The 18,582-nt window shown below is 45.9% G+C and overlaps 1 protein-coding gene across 5 annotated transcripts in view; it reads right to left on the bottom strand.

Annotated features, from left to right (window-relative positions):
- AGL (amylo-alpha-1, 6-glucosidase, 4-alpha-glucanotransferase) overlaps positions 1-6,682 on the bottom strand; it is a 49,213-nt gene extending 42,531 nt beyond the window's left edge. For 2 of the 5 annotated variants that reach the window (XM_068169184.1, XM_068169180.1), the window contains exons 1-5: positions 6,553-6,682; positions 5,779-5,928; positions 2,677-2,887; positions 1,268-1,434; positions 291-494 (exon numbers count right to left, since the gene is read on the bottom strand). In XM_068169184.1, the coding sequence (XP_068025285.1) occupies positions 291-494; positions 1,268-1,434; positions 2,677-2,887; positions 5,779-5,860 (664 nt within the window). In that variant the 5' untranslated portion in view covers positions 5,861-5,928; positions 6,553-6,682. Of the gene's footprint in view, positions 1-290; positions 495-1,267; positions 1,435-2,676; positions 2,888-5,778; positions 5,929-6,027; positions 6,092-6,118; positions 6,137-6,375 lie in introns of those variants that run through there. The other 3 variants (XM_068169181.1, XM_068169183.1, XM_068169182.1) reach the window with 3 other exon arrangements.
- Positions 6,683-18,582: the final 11,900 nt, after the last annotated feature.

Genomic DNA, 18,582 nt, shown 5'->3' with positions numbered 1-18,582 from the left:
GAAAATAAGCATATTATAAAAATACAGACACATCCACACTTCATTCTTTCTCTCTAAGAAGGGCTCTGTTCATTCTTTCAGTAGAAGACAGAATTTTTACATTTTCTACGTAGGTCCCTTCCAACCCAAACCATTCTATGATAACTGTAAAGAGCTGTCCTGGAACGGAAAGATCCAAACACAGAGGGGCACCTCAGCTGTTCAAAACAACTACTAACAAGTGGGGAAAAGTTAAGGGAAAGAATGAATTATAGGACCAATTGGGCTGTTAGCACACATAAAAAGCATACCAGTATGATTGTAGACCACATCTGTGATGCAAAGCATATTCCATTCATTTTTCATTTTTTCCACAAGAGCTCCTATATCACTCCAAGTGCACTTTTTGTTATGGCTTGAAAAGTCAGGATTGACTTCTAACTGATCAGCCAGTGAATAACATGATCTTGACAGTCCAAGCTTCTGCAGTGGTGTAAAATGAATCATGTTGTAACCTGCATAATAAGAAGCCATTCATTTAATAAGAAAAGTTTCAGTCAGAGGTAATTGAAAGAAGCATAGTAAGGTACAATGTCAACATGCATTTGAAGCTGGTGTTTGAATAACCCATTTAAATTAATCTGAACCTTTCCCTTGAAATTCTACAAAGCACAAGCTTTAAAAATGTGACCAGAGAAGGGCCACGAGGATGATCAGGGGGCTGGAGCACATCCATTATGCAGACAGAGTTGGAGCTATTCAGTCTGGAGAAGACAAGGCTCCTAGAAGACCTTACTGTAGCCTTCCAGTATCTGAAGGAGGCTACAAGATGGTGATGGACTTTTTAGGATGTCAGGTAGTGATAGGACTGAGGGGAATGGAGCAAAACTAGAAATGGGGAGATTCAGATTGGATGTTAGGAAGAGGTTCTTCCTCATGAGGGTGGTGAGACACTGGAACAGCTTGCCCAGGGAAGGTAGTAGAAGCCTCACCCTGGAGGTTTTTAAGGCCAGGCTGGATGTGGCTCTGAGCAACCTGATCTAGTGTGAGGTGTGCCAAACCAAAAATGGTTTCCTGTGTTAGGAAATCATCAAATTCTTGCACCTCTGCAAATGATTTTATTTATTTCATTGACCTAACCTGCTAACTAAATTGAATTTAGTGGAAAACAGTTTGTCTACAAACTCAAGAACCGTTGAGCTATTTACAGTGAAGCTCTTCAGTTTAGCTTTGGGTTTTGATCACAAACCAAAAGTCATGCATCCTTTAATATATGGATAGGTATTACCTGTTTCTTTTGCAACTTTAAGTCTGTCTTCCCATTCATGAAAGGGTCCCAGGCACTTAGCCAGGAAGGTCTGGAGTGTCACACAATCCAAAGGTAACACGTGATTATCGGCTCCCACGTGCAAAATAGGATCCACAACTATATAACCTCCACCGCTTTTTTCATTCCTAGGAAGATTTGATATTCATTGGTAAACACCCATGGTACCAACCAGTCTCAGAAAGACAATCCAACAAGCACAGCAGTTTCAAAATCCCAAGAGCCCAGTACGGTGGCTGGGAACTGGTGGAGAACAGGACAGCAAGGAACCTGAAGACCTCATTCGTGTTGATAAAGATATAAAGGGTGAGTGCCAAGAGGCTGGAGCCAGGCTCTGCTGGGTGATGCCCAATGACAGCACAAGGGGCAAGGGTGGAAGTTGAGGCATAGGAAGCTCTGTGGAAACATGAGGAAATTTTTTTTCCCTGTGAGGGTGACAGAGCACTGGAACAGGCTGCCCAGGGGGGTTGTGGAGTCTCCCCCTCTGGAGATACTCAAAACCAGCCTGGATGTGTTCCTGTGTGATCTGCTGTAGGTGATCCTGCTCGGGCATGGGGGTTGGACTGGATGAGCTTTCAAGGTCCCTTCCAACCCCTAACCTTCTGTGAAAATAGGCAACACTGCACAGATGTCGATCTCTTCTGTGCTGTCCCTCTACTGTGATACTGGATACTGTCCCTATACTGTGATACTGGATTTACAGCAATGCAACTGAGTATACCGAGCTTTAAGCTCTCAGCAAAAGTGAGTTACCTTTGTTATTTTCTGAGACAGAGTACTGCTTCCTCTTTCCAGGATAAAAAAAAAACCATGACTGCCCATCTTTTCTACAAAGGCCTTCATTTGGCACATCACCCTCAGAAAGGTATCTGAGACAAATGCCCTTTTAAGCCTGAATAAATTTAACCACTTATCTTCCAGAAACTGAATACCAGACCACAATTATTACAGACACTGGCACTCTCTTCTGCACTTGCCTCATTGAAAAAGAGGAGGAAGTAAAGATGGTGAAGAATGCAAAAACCTCTGTGGCTAGAAAGACAGAAAACAACCTCCAAAGTCAATACAGAAAGTGCAAATGAACCAGAATGCTGTGACATTGCAAACCTGTGAAAGTGGCTTGCCTTTCCAACATTCACAGCAATTCATCAACTTTCTTCTGTACTTTCTCAAGAACATATTTGCATCAGAAAGCCCCAGACAACTCCCACAAGGACTACCTTTCATTTGCAGATTTGCATAGGGCCCATGGCTGCAATTTGAAATATGCACAGACAAAAGGCTTTCATTCTTAGAAGTTATTTCTTCAGGTTAAAATGCAGACCAAGAGAGTAGGCTGCATTTGGCTTTAACTGTGGAATTTCACTTACCCAAGACTGAAATAGTACTGGTACGACCCAGAAATTTGGAGATCCAGCTTGCAATATTTGTCAGAATCATCTTCTTTTCCTGTGGGATTGTGCCATGACAGTGTCCTGAATTTGTGGCGATCAAACACTTCTCCAGCAGCTGGATAGTTTGTGTACACAGTCACAGGTTTGCCTTGAAGAGTCGGGCCCAATCGGAACTGCAGTTCAAAGCCTAAGAAAAAACCCAAACACGTAAGAGTCACTTTATCAGGAGGAGTGGATATTTCTGTTCTGTAACTCCCCATCATCATTTGACACTACATTAACAAGACAGTGCACCAAGAATTTCATCAGAATGGTGCATTTCTATCAGTATCATCTGTCCCTACTTTCCTAGCACTGCTCATTGCACACTTTACATACCGTTTTCTTTCCTTTACTTACACACAACTATTCATCTCCTTTCCAATTTGCTCCTCTTTGCTATATAAAAATTCTCAACAACATGAAAGAGCAAAACCCTCACTATCATCAGACTGCATACAATTTCATGCAGATTTTGGGTTTACCAAATCTATAAAATAAGCTGACCCATGAAAACATCTGAAAAAATAGGAATACATTTCAAAACAGAGAACATTTGAAATTTCTTCTTCTTTTCACTGAGGGATCACTGAACAATGATAAATTCCTTATGCTTTTAACTGTAAAATGATACAGAATCACAGAATGGTCTGGATTGGAAGGGACCTCCAAAGGTCATACAGTCAATCCCCCTCTGCACTCAGCAGTGGCATCCCCAACTAGATCAAGTTGCCCCAGAGCCCTGTTCAGCCTCACCTTGAATATCTCCAGGAATGGGGCCCCAACCACCTCCCTGGGCAACCTGTTCCAGTGTTCCACCACCCTCATGGTGCACAATCTGTTCCTAACATCCAATCTAAATCTGCTCTTTAGTTTGAAGCCATTGCCCCTCGTCCTATCACTGCAGACCTTTGTAAACAGTCTCTCTATCCTTCTTGTAGGCCCCTTTCAGCTACTAGAATGTTGCTATTAGGTGTCCCTGGATTCTCCTTTCTCCCAAGCTGAACAACCCCAGCTCCCTCAGGCTGTCCTCATAGCAGAAGTGATTACTGCTGTGTAACCTACAATATACAAACAAACTGTTAAAACTTTCAGAGCGTTCAACAAATGAAAGGGGGGGTCACAGACATCTAGAGAGTAGTATTTAGACTTAAGATACTCATGATAGTGAGAATAAAATCAGGTTAAAATATTAGGACCTCAAACTGTGTTGTAGTCTTTTCAGTTGGGTATAAAAAATTCAATTTAATCCACAGGTTTCAGAAGAGGTTTCCACTTGCAAGGATGAGGGCCACCACCATGTGCATGGCTCATTACAGCGTCCTTTCAAGTTGCTGTAACAGGTGTAAATGTTTGCACTGTAACTTTTACTACATTACATGCTAGCCATGTAGTTAGCTGTAGTCAAATACCTACTAGCCCTAGCTGCCTACAGCATTGGGAGTAAAATAAACCTGAGTATTCATGAAAAAAGAAATTTACTAACACACAGAAAATTATAAAGTGTAAAAAAGCTTGAACAATGTCAAGTTCTAGCATCTTAAGTTAAAAATCCAAATTGCTTATTCTGTAGAATCATGGGGACTCTAAACACCAGAACTTGATGTCTGAATACATTTAAGTATGTCTCACCAAGCTTGCAGTTTCTCTTATAAACACCATCAATAATCACCACCGCTCCACAACCCACCAGGCAAAGGTGTCATTTTAGAATGCAAAGGTAAAACGAAGCTTGTGTGATTGCCAAAAAATACTTATCTTTTCAATGACCACAAAAGAAATACATTAAAAAAACACCCACTTCTGGAAGGCTATGCACACTCTCCCCAGCACTGTCCTGGCATTTTATCGGTTTATTACAAGGATTACTAAAATTAGAGTGCAGGGATATATGCCATTGATATCTTATTTCCTGTAACAGCTATAGTGACATCAGGAATGCTGTGATCAAAATTAGCCATGCCCTATCGAGAGCAGAGGCACGTTCAGGGTCTGATAGCCAATGCACTTCTGTGTGATTCCCTCCAAGCAAATCAACACAACTGGAAGGACAAATTAAAAATCAAGGTTATGGTCAACTCTGCACTGCTATGCTACTGATATTTTCTTACAACAGAGTGGCAGGAAATCATACATGATTATGCAGTTAAAGAGGACTCTTCTTCTCTACTAACCAATTTTGGTACTAGGTTCTTAGTAACAAAACCAACAAAGTATCATGAGCAATAAAACTTGTTGCATTACTTTAAATGCTTTCTAAAGCCAGTGGCTTTATTTTTATAGACTGAATTTGCTGACCACCAGAATAGCAGACCAATTAGTGGGGGAGGTTGGGTGGTTTTGGGCTGCTTTTTTCTTTTGTGGCAATAGGAATGCTTTTAGAGAGAAGTAACATCAAGTTCTTACAAGTATACAGCCAGAATACTAACATAGCACAGCCATAAGAAAAATGACAGGCAGGATAAAATTTAGGAGGAGCTCAAGATCTCATATTCTGAAACCACCTCATGCTCTGCAAAATGTTAGTATTACTGATACCTTTCAAAATGGTAATATTAGCAATGGGGTGCTGCCTAACACATTGCAAATAAATACTAGAGGTCTTGACTTATAAGGTGTTTTTTCGATTACTGAAGTGCAGGTGATAAAAGCAGAGGCCTTGTCCTGCAGATTCTGTCTAAAAAAATGATTTGCACTTCATTCCCATGAAGACTGACAGCTCCTAGCTGATCTGCTCTTCATTTCCCAAGAGTTTTATGTCAGACTGAACCACGACTGCAGCCCATTGAACTCTACCGTGGAGGCAAGCATTTCAGAAAACGTTTCGACTTAAAACACAATTTCCAATTTAAAACGAGGAAATTAAACCAAATAAACAACAAATCAAACGAAAACCAACCCCCGCAAGCTGAGCTTCCTTTCCACTACTGCCCGAAGGAGCTGACGACCTTCCGGCCATTTCCCTCTCACCCGGCCCCAGAGGATTCCCAGCAAAGGAGGAGAAGTTGATGAGGCCGCAGCCCACCGCCCCCGACATACCTTGCTCCAGCCTAAAGAGGGTCTTATCCAGCTTCTCCATCTCGCTGAGGTGCAGCACCCGTGTCTCCTTACCGCTCGGCATAGCTGCGGCCGTCCGCCCGGCGCCGCTCCTGCGCCAGCAAACTCACTTCAGGGAGGCAGAAGCGATCCCTGCCGTGAGAGAGAGCAGATAAACACTCACAGGTCACCGGCGATCCCCTGGAGAAGGACGGCTGCTAGGGAACGCCTCACGCCGCCGGTTTCGCTTACATGTTCCCCAGCCTCGGGAAGCGAGGAGACGAGGCGCGACCGGACAGGGAGCAGGGTGTGAGGGAGCTGTCAGGAGGCACCCACTCCTCACCTGGCCAGGGACCGCCACCAGCAGCACCCCGTCCCAGAGCGCGGCCCGGCCCGAAGCCAGAGCCGCGGAGGTGCCCCCGGCCCGACCTGCTCGCGAGCGGGGAGGCGGGGGGAGGGGGAAAAGGGGGGGGGAGGGAGCCTGACACCTGTCACTCTCTCCGCTTGCCCCGGTGCTGCCGAGAACTACTGCCAGGCCCCTTGTCGCCGCCCTGTCTCTACGGGAAGCGGTGCCCGCCTCAGCCGTCCCACCATACTCACGAGCGGGCCCGGAGAGCAGCGGAGGCACAGCTCCCCGCGGAGGGCGACGGCAGCCGAGGCCGAGAGGAGCCAGGGCGGGGGCTACAGCAGCGCGTCTGCCCGCTTCTGCTGCGACAGCCACGGGCTGGCCGGGCGGGCGGGCAGTCACTCACGCACTCGCCAGCAGCCGCGACACACCTGGTGGGACCGCTTTTTTCCTCCTCTTTCCTTGCCCTTTTTTGAAACAAAGTTTATTGGTCCCTCCGGGGACGCGCACGAAGACGGGCGGCGCCAGCGCAGCTCCCGCGAGAGCATCCGGACCGCCCCGGCAGCTGTGCGGAGCGGCGAGGCCCGGCCGGCCTGGCCCCGCCTCGGCCTGGCCCCGCCTCGGGCTGGCTCCGTCCTGCCCCGCCCCGAGAGGAGAGGTTCCGCCCTGCGGAGCAGTTCTACTTGTGAAGGGGGGAGCGCTCCGCCAGTCTGGACCCGCGGCACCCGAGGGGTTTTGGCGGGCGCGCTCTGCCTTCGCGGCCACAGGCCCCACCAGCGCCTCTATGTACGGCTTGTGCGTGCCAGCATGACTAGACCGCGCACCGTGGGGGCTACAGCACCTGAAACCGAGTCTTTGTAGTTTAGCGGGTAATCCGCTGAGGAAAAGGCGACTTTAAAGCTGCGACGCCTTTGGGCCTAGCCCTTGCCGTGATGGGAGCGCCGCGCCACCTAGCTCCCTCAGCGCTCCAGCTCGGCCGCCGCAGGGGCTGGCTCGGACGGGAGCCTGCTGCCTGCCTCCGCGTCGAGGCGCACTCGGTGCCCGTCAGCCGGCTCCTTCCCCACAGGCTGAAAGAAAACGTGATACCGGCCAGGGTTTAAGTGCTATATATAGTATGTGGACGAGAGCTCACACTCCAGGGATGTGTCTTTGGCCAAGATGTAAGGGGGTCTAAAAGAAGTCCAAACCAAGAAGCTACCACCCTTGTTTTGAAGCATGCTGTCACCCCAGCTGCTGCCACCAGACAGCCCAACCATCGCTCTGCGTTGCAGAATACCTGGGACAGTTGCTCCAGGCCTCTCACCACCCAAGTCATTGACTGTACCCCACTGTAAAGGTCAGCCGTGCAGCTTGGGAAGGTCAGTCTATTTTTATTGCCTGCAACTATGCCGAAAGGGGAAGCATAAAAAATTGCTTCTCAAATTTACAGTCACTATGCTAGATTGTTTATTATTTTTCTTTCCAAAGGTATATTTTGTGGAACTGGGAGGAGTCTGCAAAACAGTTTAGATGTAACCATTTACTTCCGAGTCATCCTGTGCATGCCCTTATAATAGTGTCTTACTGCAACACCTGCATCCAAGTACACTACATTTGAGGGGAGTCTGAAAGCCTTGATACTCACAGAAACACACTTACTTCAAACAGAGTTTATCTTTCGGTAGCAATTCCACACACCCACACACACACACACCCCTTCCCCTTTCCTTCCTCTGAACATTAAGAAATCATAGAATAAAAAAACTCCAATTGTTTCTCATTACAGTTGGCATTTTAATATTGTTGAGAAAGATTTTCATGTTGGTATAAGTGAATCTCAACTTTTATGCCCCCTGACAGACTGGGAGAAAGTTCCTAAAACAAAAGCCTCATGGTTTGTTTGTGCAGTACCCCTAACATAAACCTCAGTGAGACTTGTTCAGATACAGTTCAAACATCATACTTCCAGTCCGGATTATTTCACACAGCTGTTTCCTGGGGGGCCAGCAAGATTCTCCCATCATCCTCGACTTTCCCAGCCCCCTTATTCCTTACTTAGAATGCTGGCCTGAGTGTTTTGTATACAGGACAGGCTTGCACCTAACAGAAGTCCAGCTCTCCTGTATGCTGGAAAATACAAGCAGCTCAAACAGTTACGAGAGTTGTGGGAACAAACCAAACAGACATATCCCAGAAAGAGATTTGGACCATCTCTTTGTAATGGTCCTCAGCAGACTTCAGTATCCTGAGGTGACTTTTCAGTTGGCCTGCCACAGCCTTGCATGAGGCTCTCTTCCTCCAGGCTTCCTATTGACCTGTCATGTACTTCAGACAGGGTGGGATTTAGAAGTTTGATCAGGCAATTATGCAGTGAACAGATCTAAGAGAGGAAGAGCAAATGATGCTTATGTAGCTAAGTCCTTGGCATAAGTACCTACCCCAGAATAAATGCTGGACACCTCGTGAAAAGCAAAGAAAATCCAAAAGAGTATTTGTTGTGGATTGAAATTACCCCCCAACTAATTTGATAGATTTACCCCCCCAAGTAAAATTGCCAGACTAGCTCAGTTTGGGATGGAAGCAAAAGGAGCTCTATTTACAAGCCAGCTAAAATCTAGAAATAGAGTCACCATCCCTGGAGGTGTTCAGGAGGAGACTTGATAGGGTGCTTGGTTGCATGGTTTAGTTGATTAGGTGGTGTTGGATGATAGGTTGGACACAATGATCTTGGAGGTCTCTTCCAACCTGGTCTTTCTATTCTATTCTATTCTATTCTATTCTATTCTATTCTATTATTCTATTCTATTCTATTCTATTCTATTCTATTCTATCCTTTCTCTTCTGTTCTATTCTATTCTATTCTATCCTTTCTCTTCTGTTCTATTCTATTCTATATACAAAATGCAATGAATATGTATAAAACACACAATATATGTGCAATAGAATGAATATATATATATATACACAATTTATAAACAACACAAACTCCTCAGAATACCCTGGATGGATCCATGGGACCCATTCACTTCCTCCCCTCCTCCTTCTCTTGTTCCTGTTACGTTACACAGTAGTCAAAACAGAGATCCCCTGACAAGGCCATGGGAGAGAGAGGTTGCAAACAGCAGGAACAGGAGAAGCAAGCAAGAACTGTTTATGCCTCTGCTCTATATTCCTGTTAGCAATCCAATGAATTATATAGACCTTATCATAATTTTGTTTTACATCCAATGATAATTTATTTTGCAGTCTTTGCAGTCAGGGACTAGACTAAAGTTCCCCCTTCAAACTGTAATAGTATTACTGAAGACAATTTTGCCAGTGCTAGTAAGTTTTAAAGTGTGGTTCATTTGCTTAATAGGAAAAACTCTGTAATTAGGTTTACATTGCCACATTTCCACTCTGCATTTAGATAGGTTTTGAAATACATCCAAGTGGATGAAAAAGGATTTTTAAGTTTTCTCAAGACAAAAGTCATTAAGGAAATCAAACTAGCACTCTCCAATTCCAAGTCGTCAAGCAATTGCTTTGACCAACATTTGTGACTATCTAAACCAGATGTCAGTCTAGATGGACTTGATCCACTACACAGTGAAAAAAGGTTCCCTAAGTACTACTAAACTACTTAATAATTAGAACAGTATTATTTCATTGGCCTTCAATTCAATATGAAAAGAATGACTACTACAACGATCCTGAATGATTGTAGAAGGTCCCTTGATGAAGCTTGACCAGAACAACAGAGCTCTAATCCTTTCTCCATCAATATCACTTCTTATGCTGGCAAATCCCTTACAGACTTTGAGTCTGTAAGGGTGGACATAAGTTGCAGGCCTGTAATTTAGCAGACCTAAATTGAGCAGGCTTTTTGTATGTGAGAACCACACCAGCAGAGCAACAATGTACCAGTGCCATCATTTAACACTGCAGCTACTGACAGGACACAGCCAACAGCAATCACACGTGACATTTGATCTTAAAGGTCTCTTCCAACCTGGTTTATTATCCTCGTCTCTTCTCTTCTCTCTCTTCTCTTCTCTTCTCTTCTCTTCTCTTCTCTTCTCTTCTCTTCTCTTCTCTTCTCTTCTCTTCTCTTCTCTTCTCTTCTCTTCTCTTCTCTTCTCTTCTCTCTCTTCTCTTCTCTTCTCTTCTCTTCTCTTCTCTTTCTCTTCTCTTTCTCTTCTCTTCTCTTCTCTTCTCTTCTCTTCTCTTCTCTTCTCTTCTCTTCTCTCTTCCTCCTTCTTCTCTTCTCTTCTTTCTCTATACACTGGGATCTACATGGGGGTTTGAGTGCCATTTTGAGTTTGGATTTTTTCTGTGTGTGATATGATATACCACAGCATGAAAAGATCAATAGTTGCATCAAGATAGGAGTGGATACAATATCAATGTCATTACCAGAGACTAGCTTTCTACTGTTTCAAATATATGATCAGAATTCTTCAATCATTTTCCATGCACCTTCCTCGTACTCCCTCCCATCCCACCTTCTGTGTTGGAACAAAGTGTTGCAGAACATTTACCTTTGCAATGGCCTCAGTGCAGTTTGGGAAGCCTGTTCATTAGGTGTCAGATCCCACTCATGTCATAGTGCTTATGCCTGCTTTAAGTGTTGTGACTATGAAGTGTGGGAACTTAGAATAGTTACACCACGGTATTTATTTTAATAGCAGAACAATAGCTCCCAATAAAAACAGTGAAAACTAACTACCACAGAGGGCATTTAACTGAGCATCTAACTAAAATTAAACCCAGATTCCTTTGGTCTGTATGCAGGAGATATGATATTTCATAAAATTTAAAGTGATAGCACACTTTTCTCCAATGCCTCACATTCAGGACCTGTAAACTCATGCATTAACACTGTGGTATAGTTAAACAACAGGAAGATTCTGAGTGGTTGAATCTTTTATCTAGCTGTTGTCTTCTAACAGGGAGATCTCATCCAGAACTGTATCTGTACAATTTGACAAGACTGCAGTCTTCCCTGTGAGTTAGATCTTTGTAATGCAGTGGCTGAAAAGTGCTGTCCTTAGGCATTTTTTGTGCCCTTGGGGCCAAGAAGGTCAAAGTGCATTAAGAGGATTTTGTCCAGCAGATCCTGGGAGGTTCTCCTCCCCCTCTACTCTGCCCTAGTGAGGCCCCACCTGGAATATTGCATCCAGTTCTGGGCTCCCCAGTTCAAGAGGGACAGGAATCTACTTGAGAGAGTCCAACAGAGGGCTACAAGTATGATGAAGGGATTGGAGCACTCCCTTATGAGGAAAGGCTGAGAGCCCTAGGGCTGTTTAGTCTGGAGAAGAGAAGACTGAGAAGGGATGCAACCAATGTCTATAAATATCTGAGGACTGGGTGTCAAGAGGGGATAGGCTCTGCTCAGCTGCACCCTGTGAAAGGACAAGGGGCAATGGATGGAAACTACAGCACAGGAGGTTCCACCTCAACATGAGGAGGAACTTCTTTACTATGCGGGTCCCAGAGCACTGGAACAGGCTGCCCAGAGAGGTTGTGGGGTCTCCTCCTCTGAATATTTTCAAGACCCATCTGGTCCCTTCCAACCCCTAACATCCTGTGATCCTGTGTGTGCCCAGCAGGAATTTACATATGGGCTTTTTTTGTAGTACCTTCTAAATAGCTAAACAGATTGCAATAGCCTGATAGGCAGTGAGTAAATAGCAGGCTGGAATGAGAATGTCTGTGTAAGTACAAAATCAAATGAGTTGGAGTGGCCTGTGCAGTTTGTTTTTAACCAAACATGTTAAGTGCTCTTTAATTACTTGGCAGTGTTGCTCTGACCTTTCAAAGATGAACATGGTGTCATCATGCATTTTTGGACTGCAGAACCAGGGTTTTTTTGGTTTGCTTTTAATCCCATCTTGGCCATTCTTTGGCTGTGTGGCCTCAAACAATCAATGCTCTCCCTTTAACTTCTGTATAAAGATAGACTACTATTAATTTTTAATAGTAAGCAGTAAACTTCAGTGCATTTGTCTTTAAAGAAGCCCAAATAAAATTGTTAAATGCTCCAGATATATGTGTCTGCTTCAGCTGACAGCATCACATTAATTTGATCCTGTCTTCTGCAAATGTGATGTGGCAAGCATTTTGAGCTTAGTGTCTGAACGGTATTCTTGTGCCATTTAACTTAGTGAAGTGTAAAATGAACCCAAATGTGCTGGGCCCATTTTTGTTTGACAAGGAGACCATGTTGCATCACATCTTTGTTTTGTAAATTGTTCCATCTAACACTACTGAGAGATGCTGAGATTTCAGACTTCAGAGTATCTATTGCTATAGGGAGTGCAGCAATGTTTTATCAAGCAGATCTGCTCCCCCAGTTTTATAGGTCCTCCTGAAAAATACTGATTGTCTCTTGCTCTTTCCCAGTGCCTTATGAGGAGAGGCTGAGAGCCCTGTGGCTTTTTAGTCTGGAGAGAAGACTGAGAGGGGATTTAATCAATGTTTATAAATATCTGAGGGCTGGGTGTCAAGAGGGAGGAGACAGGCTCTGCTCAACTGCACCTTGTGATAGGACAAGGGACAGTGGATAAGAGCTCAGGACCAGGGTGAGTAAACAGACCCTTCCAAGGACAGAAAGAGGAGGAACTTCCCTCTCTATAATGCATGTGACATTTATAGTATGGGATACACCTGTGAGCCAGTGCAGGTCAGCTGCTCTTGTTGCTCCAAACTGCTAATGGTCTGCATGCCGTGGCTGGCCTATGATTTATCCCAGAAAGACCAGGACACCTGCCTCTGCAGGAGGCACTTTTCCTTAGGAAAAAAAGAAGTGCAGCACAGGAAGTTCCACCTCAACATGAGGAGCAACTTCTTTACTGTAAGGGTCCCAGAGCAGTGGTGGAGTCTCCTTCTCTGGAGGCTTTCAAGCCCTGTCTGGATGCATTCCTGTGTGACCTGCGCTAGATTCTATGGTCCTGCTCTGGCAGGGGAGTTGGACTCGAAGATCTCCAGAGGTCCCTTCCAACCCCTAACATCCTGTGATTCTATGAAAGGAAGTTTCTGTGTAGCAGAGTGGAAAACCTTATTTTACTTAGCGGTTAATGCCACCAAGTGGCTAGGTGGTGTAATCGGCTGGAAGTCGGAAAAGCAGCTTTTCTTTTACCTCTCTGTAAACAATTATTTTCTGATAAATACATTTCCAACTGTGAGTGTTTATGTATTGCTAACAAACAACAACAACAAATAAAGGTAGAAAGAGCTGATTAGTAGAGAGGAATCACAGAAAACATCCGGTTGGAAGAGACCTCCAAGCACATCAAGTCTAACCCTTGACCAAGTTTAGGTTCAGTCCCAAACCATGTCCCTAAGCACCAGCTCCACAGGCTGCTTAAATTCCCCCAGGGATGGTGACTCCAGCAACACCCTGGGCAGGCCATTCCAATGTCTGAGAACCCTATCTGGGAAGAAATATTTCATAGCATCCTGCCTGAAGCTCAGCTTGAAACCATTTCCTCTGGTCCTGTCCCTTGCCACCAAGGAGCAGAGGCTGCCCCCTCCTCGCTCCAACCTCCCTTCAAGGAGCTGTAGAGAGCAATGAGGTCTCCTGTCAGCCTTCTCTTCTTCATCCTGAACACCCTCAGCTCCCTCGGCCCCTCCTTGTAGCCCAGGTGCTCCAGGCCCTTCTCCAGCCTCATTGTCCTTCTCTGGACATGCTCCAAAACCTCAATGTCCTTCTTGTAGTGAGGGGCCCAGAACTGAACACAACACTTGAGGTGTGGTCACACCTGTGGTGAGTACAGGGTTTCTTACTGGTCACCATGTTTCTAATCCAAGCCAGGATCATAGCAAGCTACTGAGTTCAAGAGTACAGACAGATGAACCTGGTCTAGGTTCTGAACATACAATTTGCTGGATGAATAATTCTGGCATTCTGTTTTAACTAGCAGAGATGATATTTCACAGAATCACAGAATGGTCAGGGTTTGAAGAGATTGCAAGGATCATTTAGTTCCAAGCCCCCTGCCATGGGCAGGGACACCTCACACTACATCAGGTTGCCCAGAGCCACATCCAGCCTGGCCTTAAAACCCTCCTGGGATGAGGCTTCCACCACCTCCCTGGGCAACCTGTTCCAGCGTCTCAACACCCTCAGGGGGAAGAACGTCTTAACATCTAATCTAAATCTCCCCTTCTTTAGCTTGGATCCATTCCCCTCAGTCCTATCACTACCTGACACCCTAAAAAGTCCCTCCCCAGCTTTCTTGTAGCCCCCTCCAGATACTGGAAGGCCACAAGGTCTCCTGGGAGCCTTTTCTTCTCCAAACTGAACAACCCCAACTCCCTCAGTCTGTCTCCATAGCAGAGGAGCTACAGCCCTCTGATCATCCTCATGGCCCTTCTCTGGACACCATGCCATTGGCCATTAAGACAAAAGAGAAGCATACCTAAGAAGGGTATTTCTGGAGGTCAGTTGGTAAAACAGATAAGAAGTATGAAACAGTGCCAGAGCTCAAGAGGAGAGAATGAATTAATTATGGAGGAAAGTATGTCATCCTACATTGTGACTTCAGCATCATGCATTTAGTTTATAGTTTATAGTTTCATTCAGGGTTGGAAGGGACCACAAGGATCATCTAGTTCCAACCCCCCTGCCATGGGCAGAGACACCCCACACTAGATCAGGCTGGACAGAGCCTCATCCAGCCTGGGCTTAAACACCCCCAGGGACGGGGCCTCGACCACCTCCCTGGACAACCCATTCCAGGGTTTCACCACTCTCATGGTGAAGAACCTCCTCCTCACATCTAGCCTGAATCTCCCCACCTCCAGCTTCATTCCATTCCCCCTAGTCCTATCACTACCTGAGATCCTGAGAAGTCCTTCCCCAGCCTTCCTGTAGGCCCCTTTCAGATACTGGAAGGCCACAATTAGGTCACCTCGGAGCCTTCTCTTCTGCAGACTGAACAGCCCCAACTCCCTCAGTCTGTCCTCACAGGAGAGGTGCTCTAGCCCTCTGATCATCCTCGTGGCCCTTCTCTGGACAAGTTCCAGCACCTCCACATCCCTCTTGTAATAGGGGCTCCAGAACTGGACACAGTACTCCAGGTGGGGTCTCACCAGGGCTGAGTAGAGGGGGAGAATCACCTCCCTCGACCTGCTGGCCACACTTCTCCTGATGCAGCCCAGGATCTGATTGGCTTTGTGGGCTGCAAGTGCACACTGAGAGCTCATGTTGAGCTTTTTGTCCACCAGCACCCCCAAGTCTCTCTCTTCAGGGCTACTTTCCAGCCAGTCACTGCCCAGCCTGTATTTGTGCCTGGGATTGCCTCGACCCAGATGCAGGACCCTGCACTTGCTCTTTTTGAACTTCATGAGGTTGGCTTGTGCCCACCTCTCCAGCCTGTCCAGGTCCCTCTGGATGGCCTCCCTTCCCTCCAACCTGTCTGCTGCACCACACAGCTTGGTGTCATCAGCAAACTTGCTGAGGGTGCACTCAATGCCACTGTCCATGTCCCCCACAAATGGTCAGGATTGTTTCAATGACTCAACATTCCCTTCTCTTTGGGGAAAAAAAAAAGAACAGACAAATTGCTGTGGTAGGAAAAATTCTTCCTATCTATGACAATGTTATTGTCAGCTTCCCTAATGCATATTTAGCTAAGGGTAACACTGGAAGGCTCTAGTCTTGTCCGTGTAGGATACACAAGAGAAATAAATACAAGTGTCAGGAAGAGACTACAGGTGACAGCAACCAGACTGGTGAAGGGACTGCAGGGAAGGTCTGATGAGGAGAGGCTGAGGGAGCTGGGGGGACCTTATCCCACTTTACAACTAGATGAAAGAAAGTTGTAGTAAGGTGGGGAGTCAGGCTCTTCTCCCAGGCAACTTGGGACAGGACAAGAGGGCATGGCCTGAAGCTGTGCCAGGGGAGGATTAGGTTGGATGCTAGGAAGCACTTCCCCATGGAAAGGGGAACCAGACACTGGGATGGAATGCCCAGGGAGGTGGTGGAGTTGCTGTCCCTGGAGGTGTTTAAGGAAAGATTGGATGTGGCATTTGGTGCCACGGTGTGGTCGCTGTGGTGGTGCCAGGTCATAGACTGGACTTGGTGATCTCAGAGGTCTACTCCAGCCTCAATAATTCTGTGATTCTGTGACTTCTGTTTTTATAGGAAGGCCATATCCTCCATCTGTTTTGCCAAGTATAAATGCTCTTTTTCAAATGAGGTAATAAAAATAGAAAACAGTAGTAACAAAAACTTCTTCAAGTTATCCATCATCAAAACAACCTGACAAGGAGGCAACCTTTTTGCACATCACATGATTGGAACTCAGATGGTGTTTTACCAGGATAATCTTGCCAGTAACACAGAGAAACCATTTACCTAGAGCACACACATGAAACTTGAGGCAGGGCTGACTTTCTAAACTACCACAGTTTTGCTGTACAATTACCTTAATATTGAAGAGAATAACTGATTACAAGGAACTACATAATGATTTGGGTTCTCCTCAGACCTAGCTTCAATGGCTTATTGTTTTCCATATTACTCTGGGCTTTAAAAATAGCACAGCTTTCAGTACATGCCTTAGACTGCACAATATTCTGACCTGTTGGAGAGCAGTGAAGGAGAAAAGGACCTGGGGTCCTAGCTGATGAAAGGTTGACCATGAGCCAGCAATGTGCTCTTGTCCAATGCCATTCGGGGGTGGATTAGATGGTCTGTGATTAGTAGGTTGAGAGAGGTTCTCCTCCCCCTCTACTCTGCCCCGGTTAGGCCTCATCTGGAATGTTGTGTCCAGTTCTGGGCCACTCAGTTCATGCAGGACCTCAGAGAACTGCTTGAAAGAGTCCAGTGCAGAGCCACAAAAATTATTAAGGAAGTGGAACATCTTCCTTATGAGGAGAGAGTGTGGGAGCTGAGGGAACATGAGGAAGAATTTTGTGTAAGGCCACAAGAAGGTCTCCTTGGAGCCTTCTCTTCTCCACACTGAACAGCCCCAACTCTCTCAGTCTGTCTTCATAGCAGAGGAGCTCCAGCCCTTCTGATTATCCTTGTGACCCTCCCCTGGACACATTCCAGCACTTCCAGATCTTTCTTGTAATAGAGACTCCAGACCTGGACACAGTACTGCAGGTGGGGTCTCACCAGAGTGGTGTAGAGAGGGAGAATCACCTCCCTCGACCTGCTGGCTCTGCTTCTCTCGATGCAGCCCAGGATACAATTGGCTTTCTGTCTCTGTGTTAAACAGAGTTTTCATACTGTGACTGTATTTATGTTACTATTTGTCATACAAAGCCTGTTTTAAATAAGCATACATTAATTAGAAACACACAAGCACTTAATAAAGCATGTTTGTACTTGGGCTTACAATTTTATCAAACTCTTTCATATTGTGGGGACTTTATGAATGGCTGTTATGAACTGATTCCCCCCTCCCCAAGATGCATGCTTAGGAAGATCTCAGCTTTCCAGGGACTTCCATGAGCAAGATAATAGAATTTTATGGAATAATTTTATCACAGAATGGTCAGGATTGGAAGGGATTGCAAGGATCATTTAGTTCCAACCCCCCTACCATGGGCAGGGACACCTCACACTACATCAGGGTGCCCAGAGCCACATCCAGCTTAGCCTTAAAACACTCCAGGGATGAGGCTTCCACCACCTCCCTGGGTAGCCTGTTCCAGTGTCTCACCACCCTCATGGGGAAGAATTTCTTCCTAACAGTTTCATGTCTGCTGTTTCAGTAGAGAGTACTTTTTAAGAAAATACAATTATAGTATTGAGATCGCTGTAACTGCTCAGACCTTCTGATTAGCAGTTGAGTTAGGTGAACCCTGCAGTCAGAATTGGAGTTGTTCTGTCTGGAGAAGGCTCCAAGGAGACCTTCCAGTATCTGAAGGGGGCCTACAAGAAAGCTGGTGAAGGACTTTTCAGGGCGTTGGGTAGTGATAGGACTGGGGGGAGCGGATCCAAGCTAGAGGAAGGGAGATTTAGATTAGATGTCAGGAAGATGTCTCACCATGTGGGTGGTGAGACACTGGGACAGGTTGCTCAGGGAGGTGGTGTTTATCAGCACAAACATGGTATTTCAGTTCTGTGGAAGGGCAAAATTCCTGGTGTAATTTTTATTAATTATCTTTTGGTCCTGCTTCACTTCGTGAGCAAGTGAGAACTTGGAACAAAACAAAACAGAACTCAGGGAAGCCTGTGGGTTTTTTTTCTGCCCGCAAAACACCAGTAACAGCCAGTACTTGTTTGCTTTCTGATAAGAAAAGCCTGACTTTGCAAGCCTGCATAGGTGAGCACCTTCAGGCGCACGGATGGCTCCGCAAATGAGTCCTGCAGGTTTGCGCAAGGGCAGTCTCTTAGTCAAACACAGGGGGCAAGACTCTAGGAGGAAACCCGGGCCATTCACCAATTCCTCCAACGTTTGAAGGCCGCGACGAGATCCCTTGCCCGTGGCGCCTCGGGCAGCAGCCCAGCTCCGCGGCTCTGGCAGCCGGCAGCCGCCGCGGCG

Source organism: Melanerpes formicivorus, unplaced genomic scaffold (assembly GCF_026170545.1).
Source record: "Melanerpes formicivorus ecotype bairdi unplaced genomic scaffold, bMelFor1.0.p_v2 SCAF_169, whole genome shotgun sequence".
Lineage (NCBI taxonomy): Eukaryota > Metazoa > Chordata > Aves > Piciformes > Picidae > Melanerpes > Melanerpes formicivorus.
This window is presented reverse-complemented; position numbering and strand designations above follow the sequence as displayed.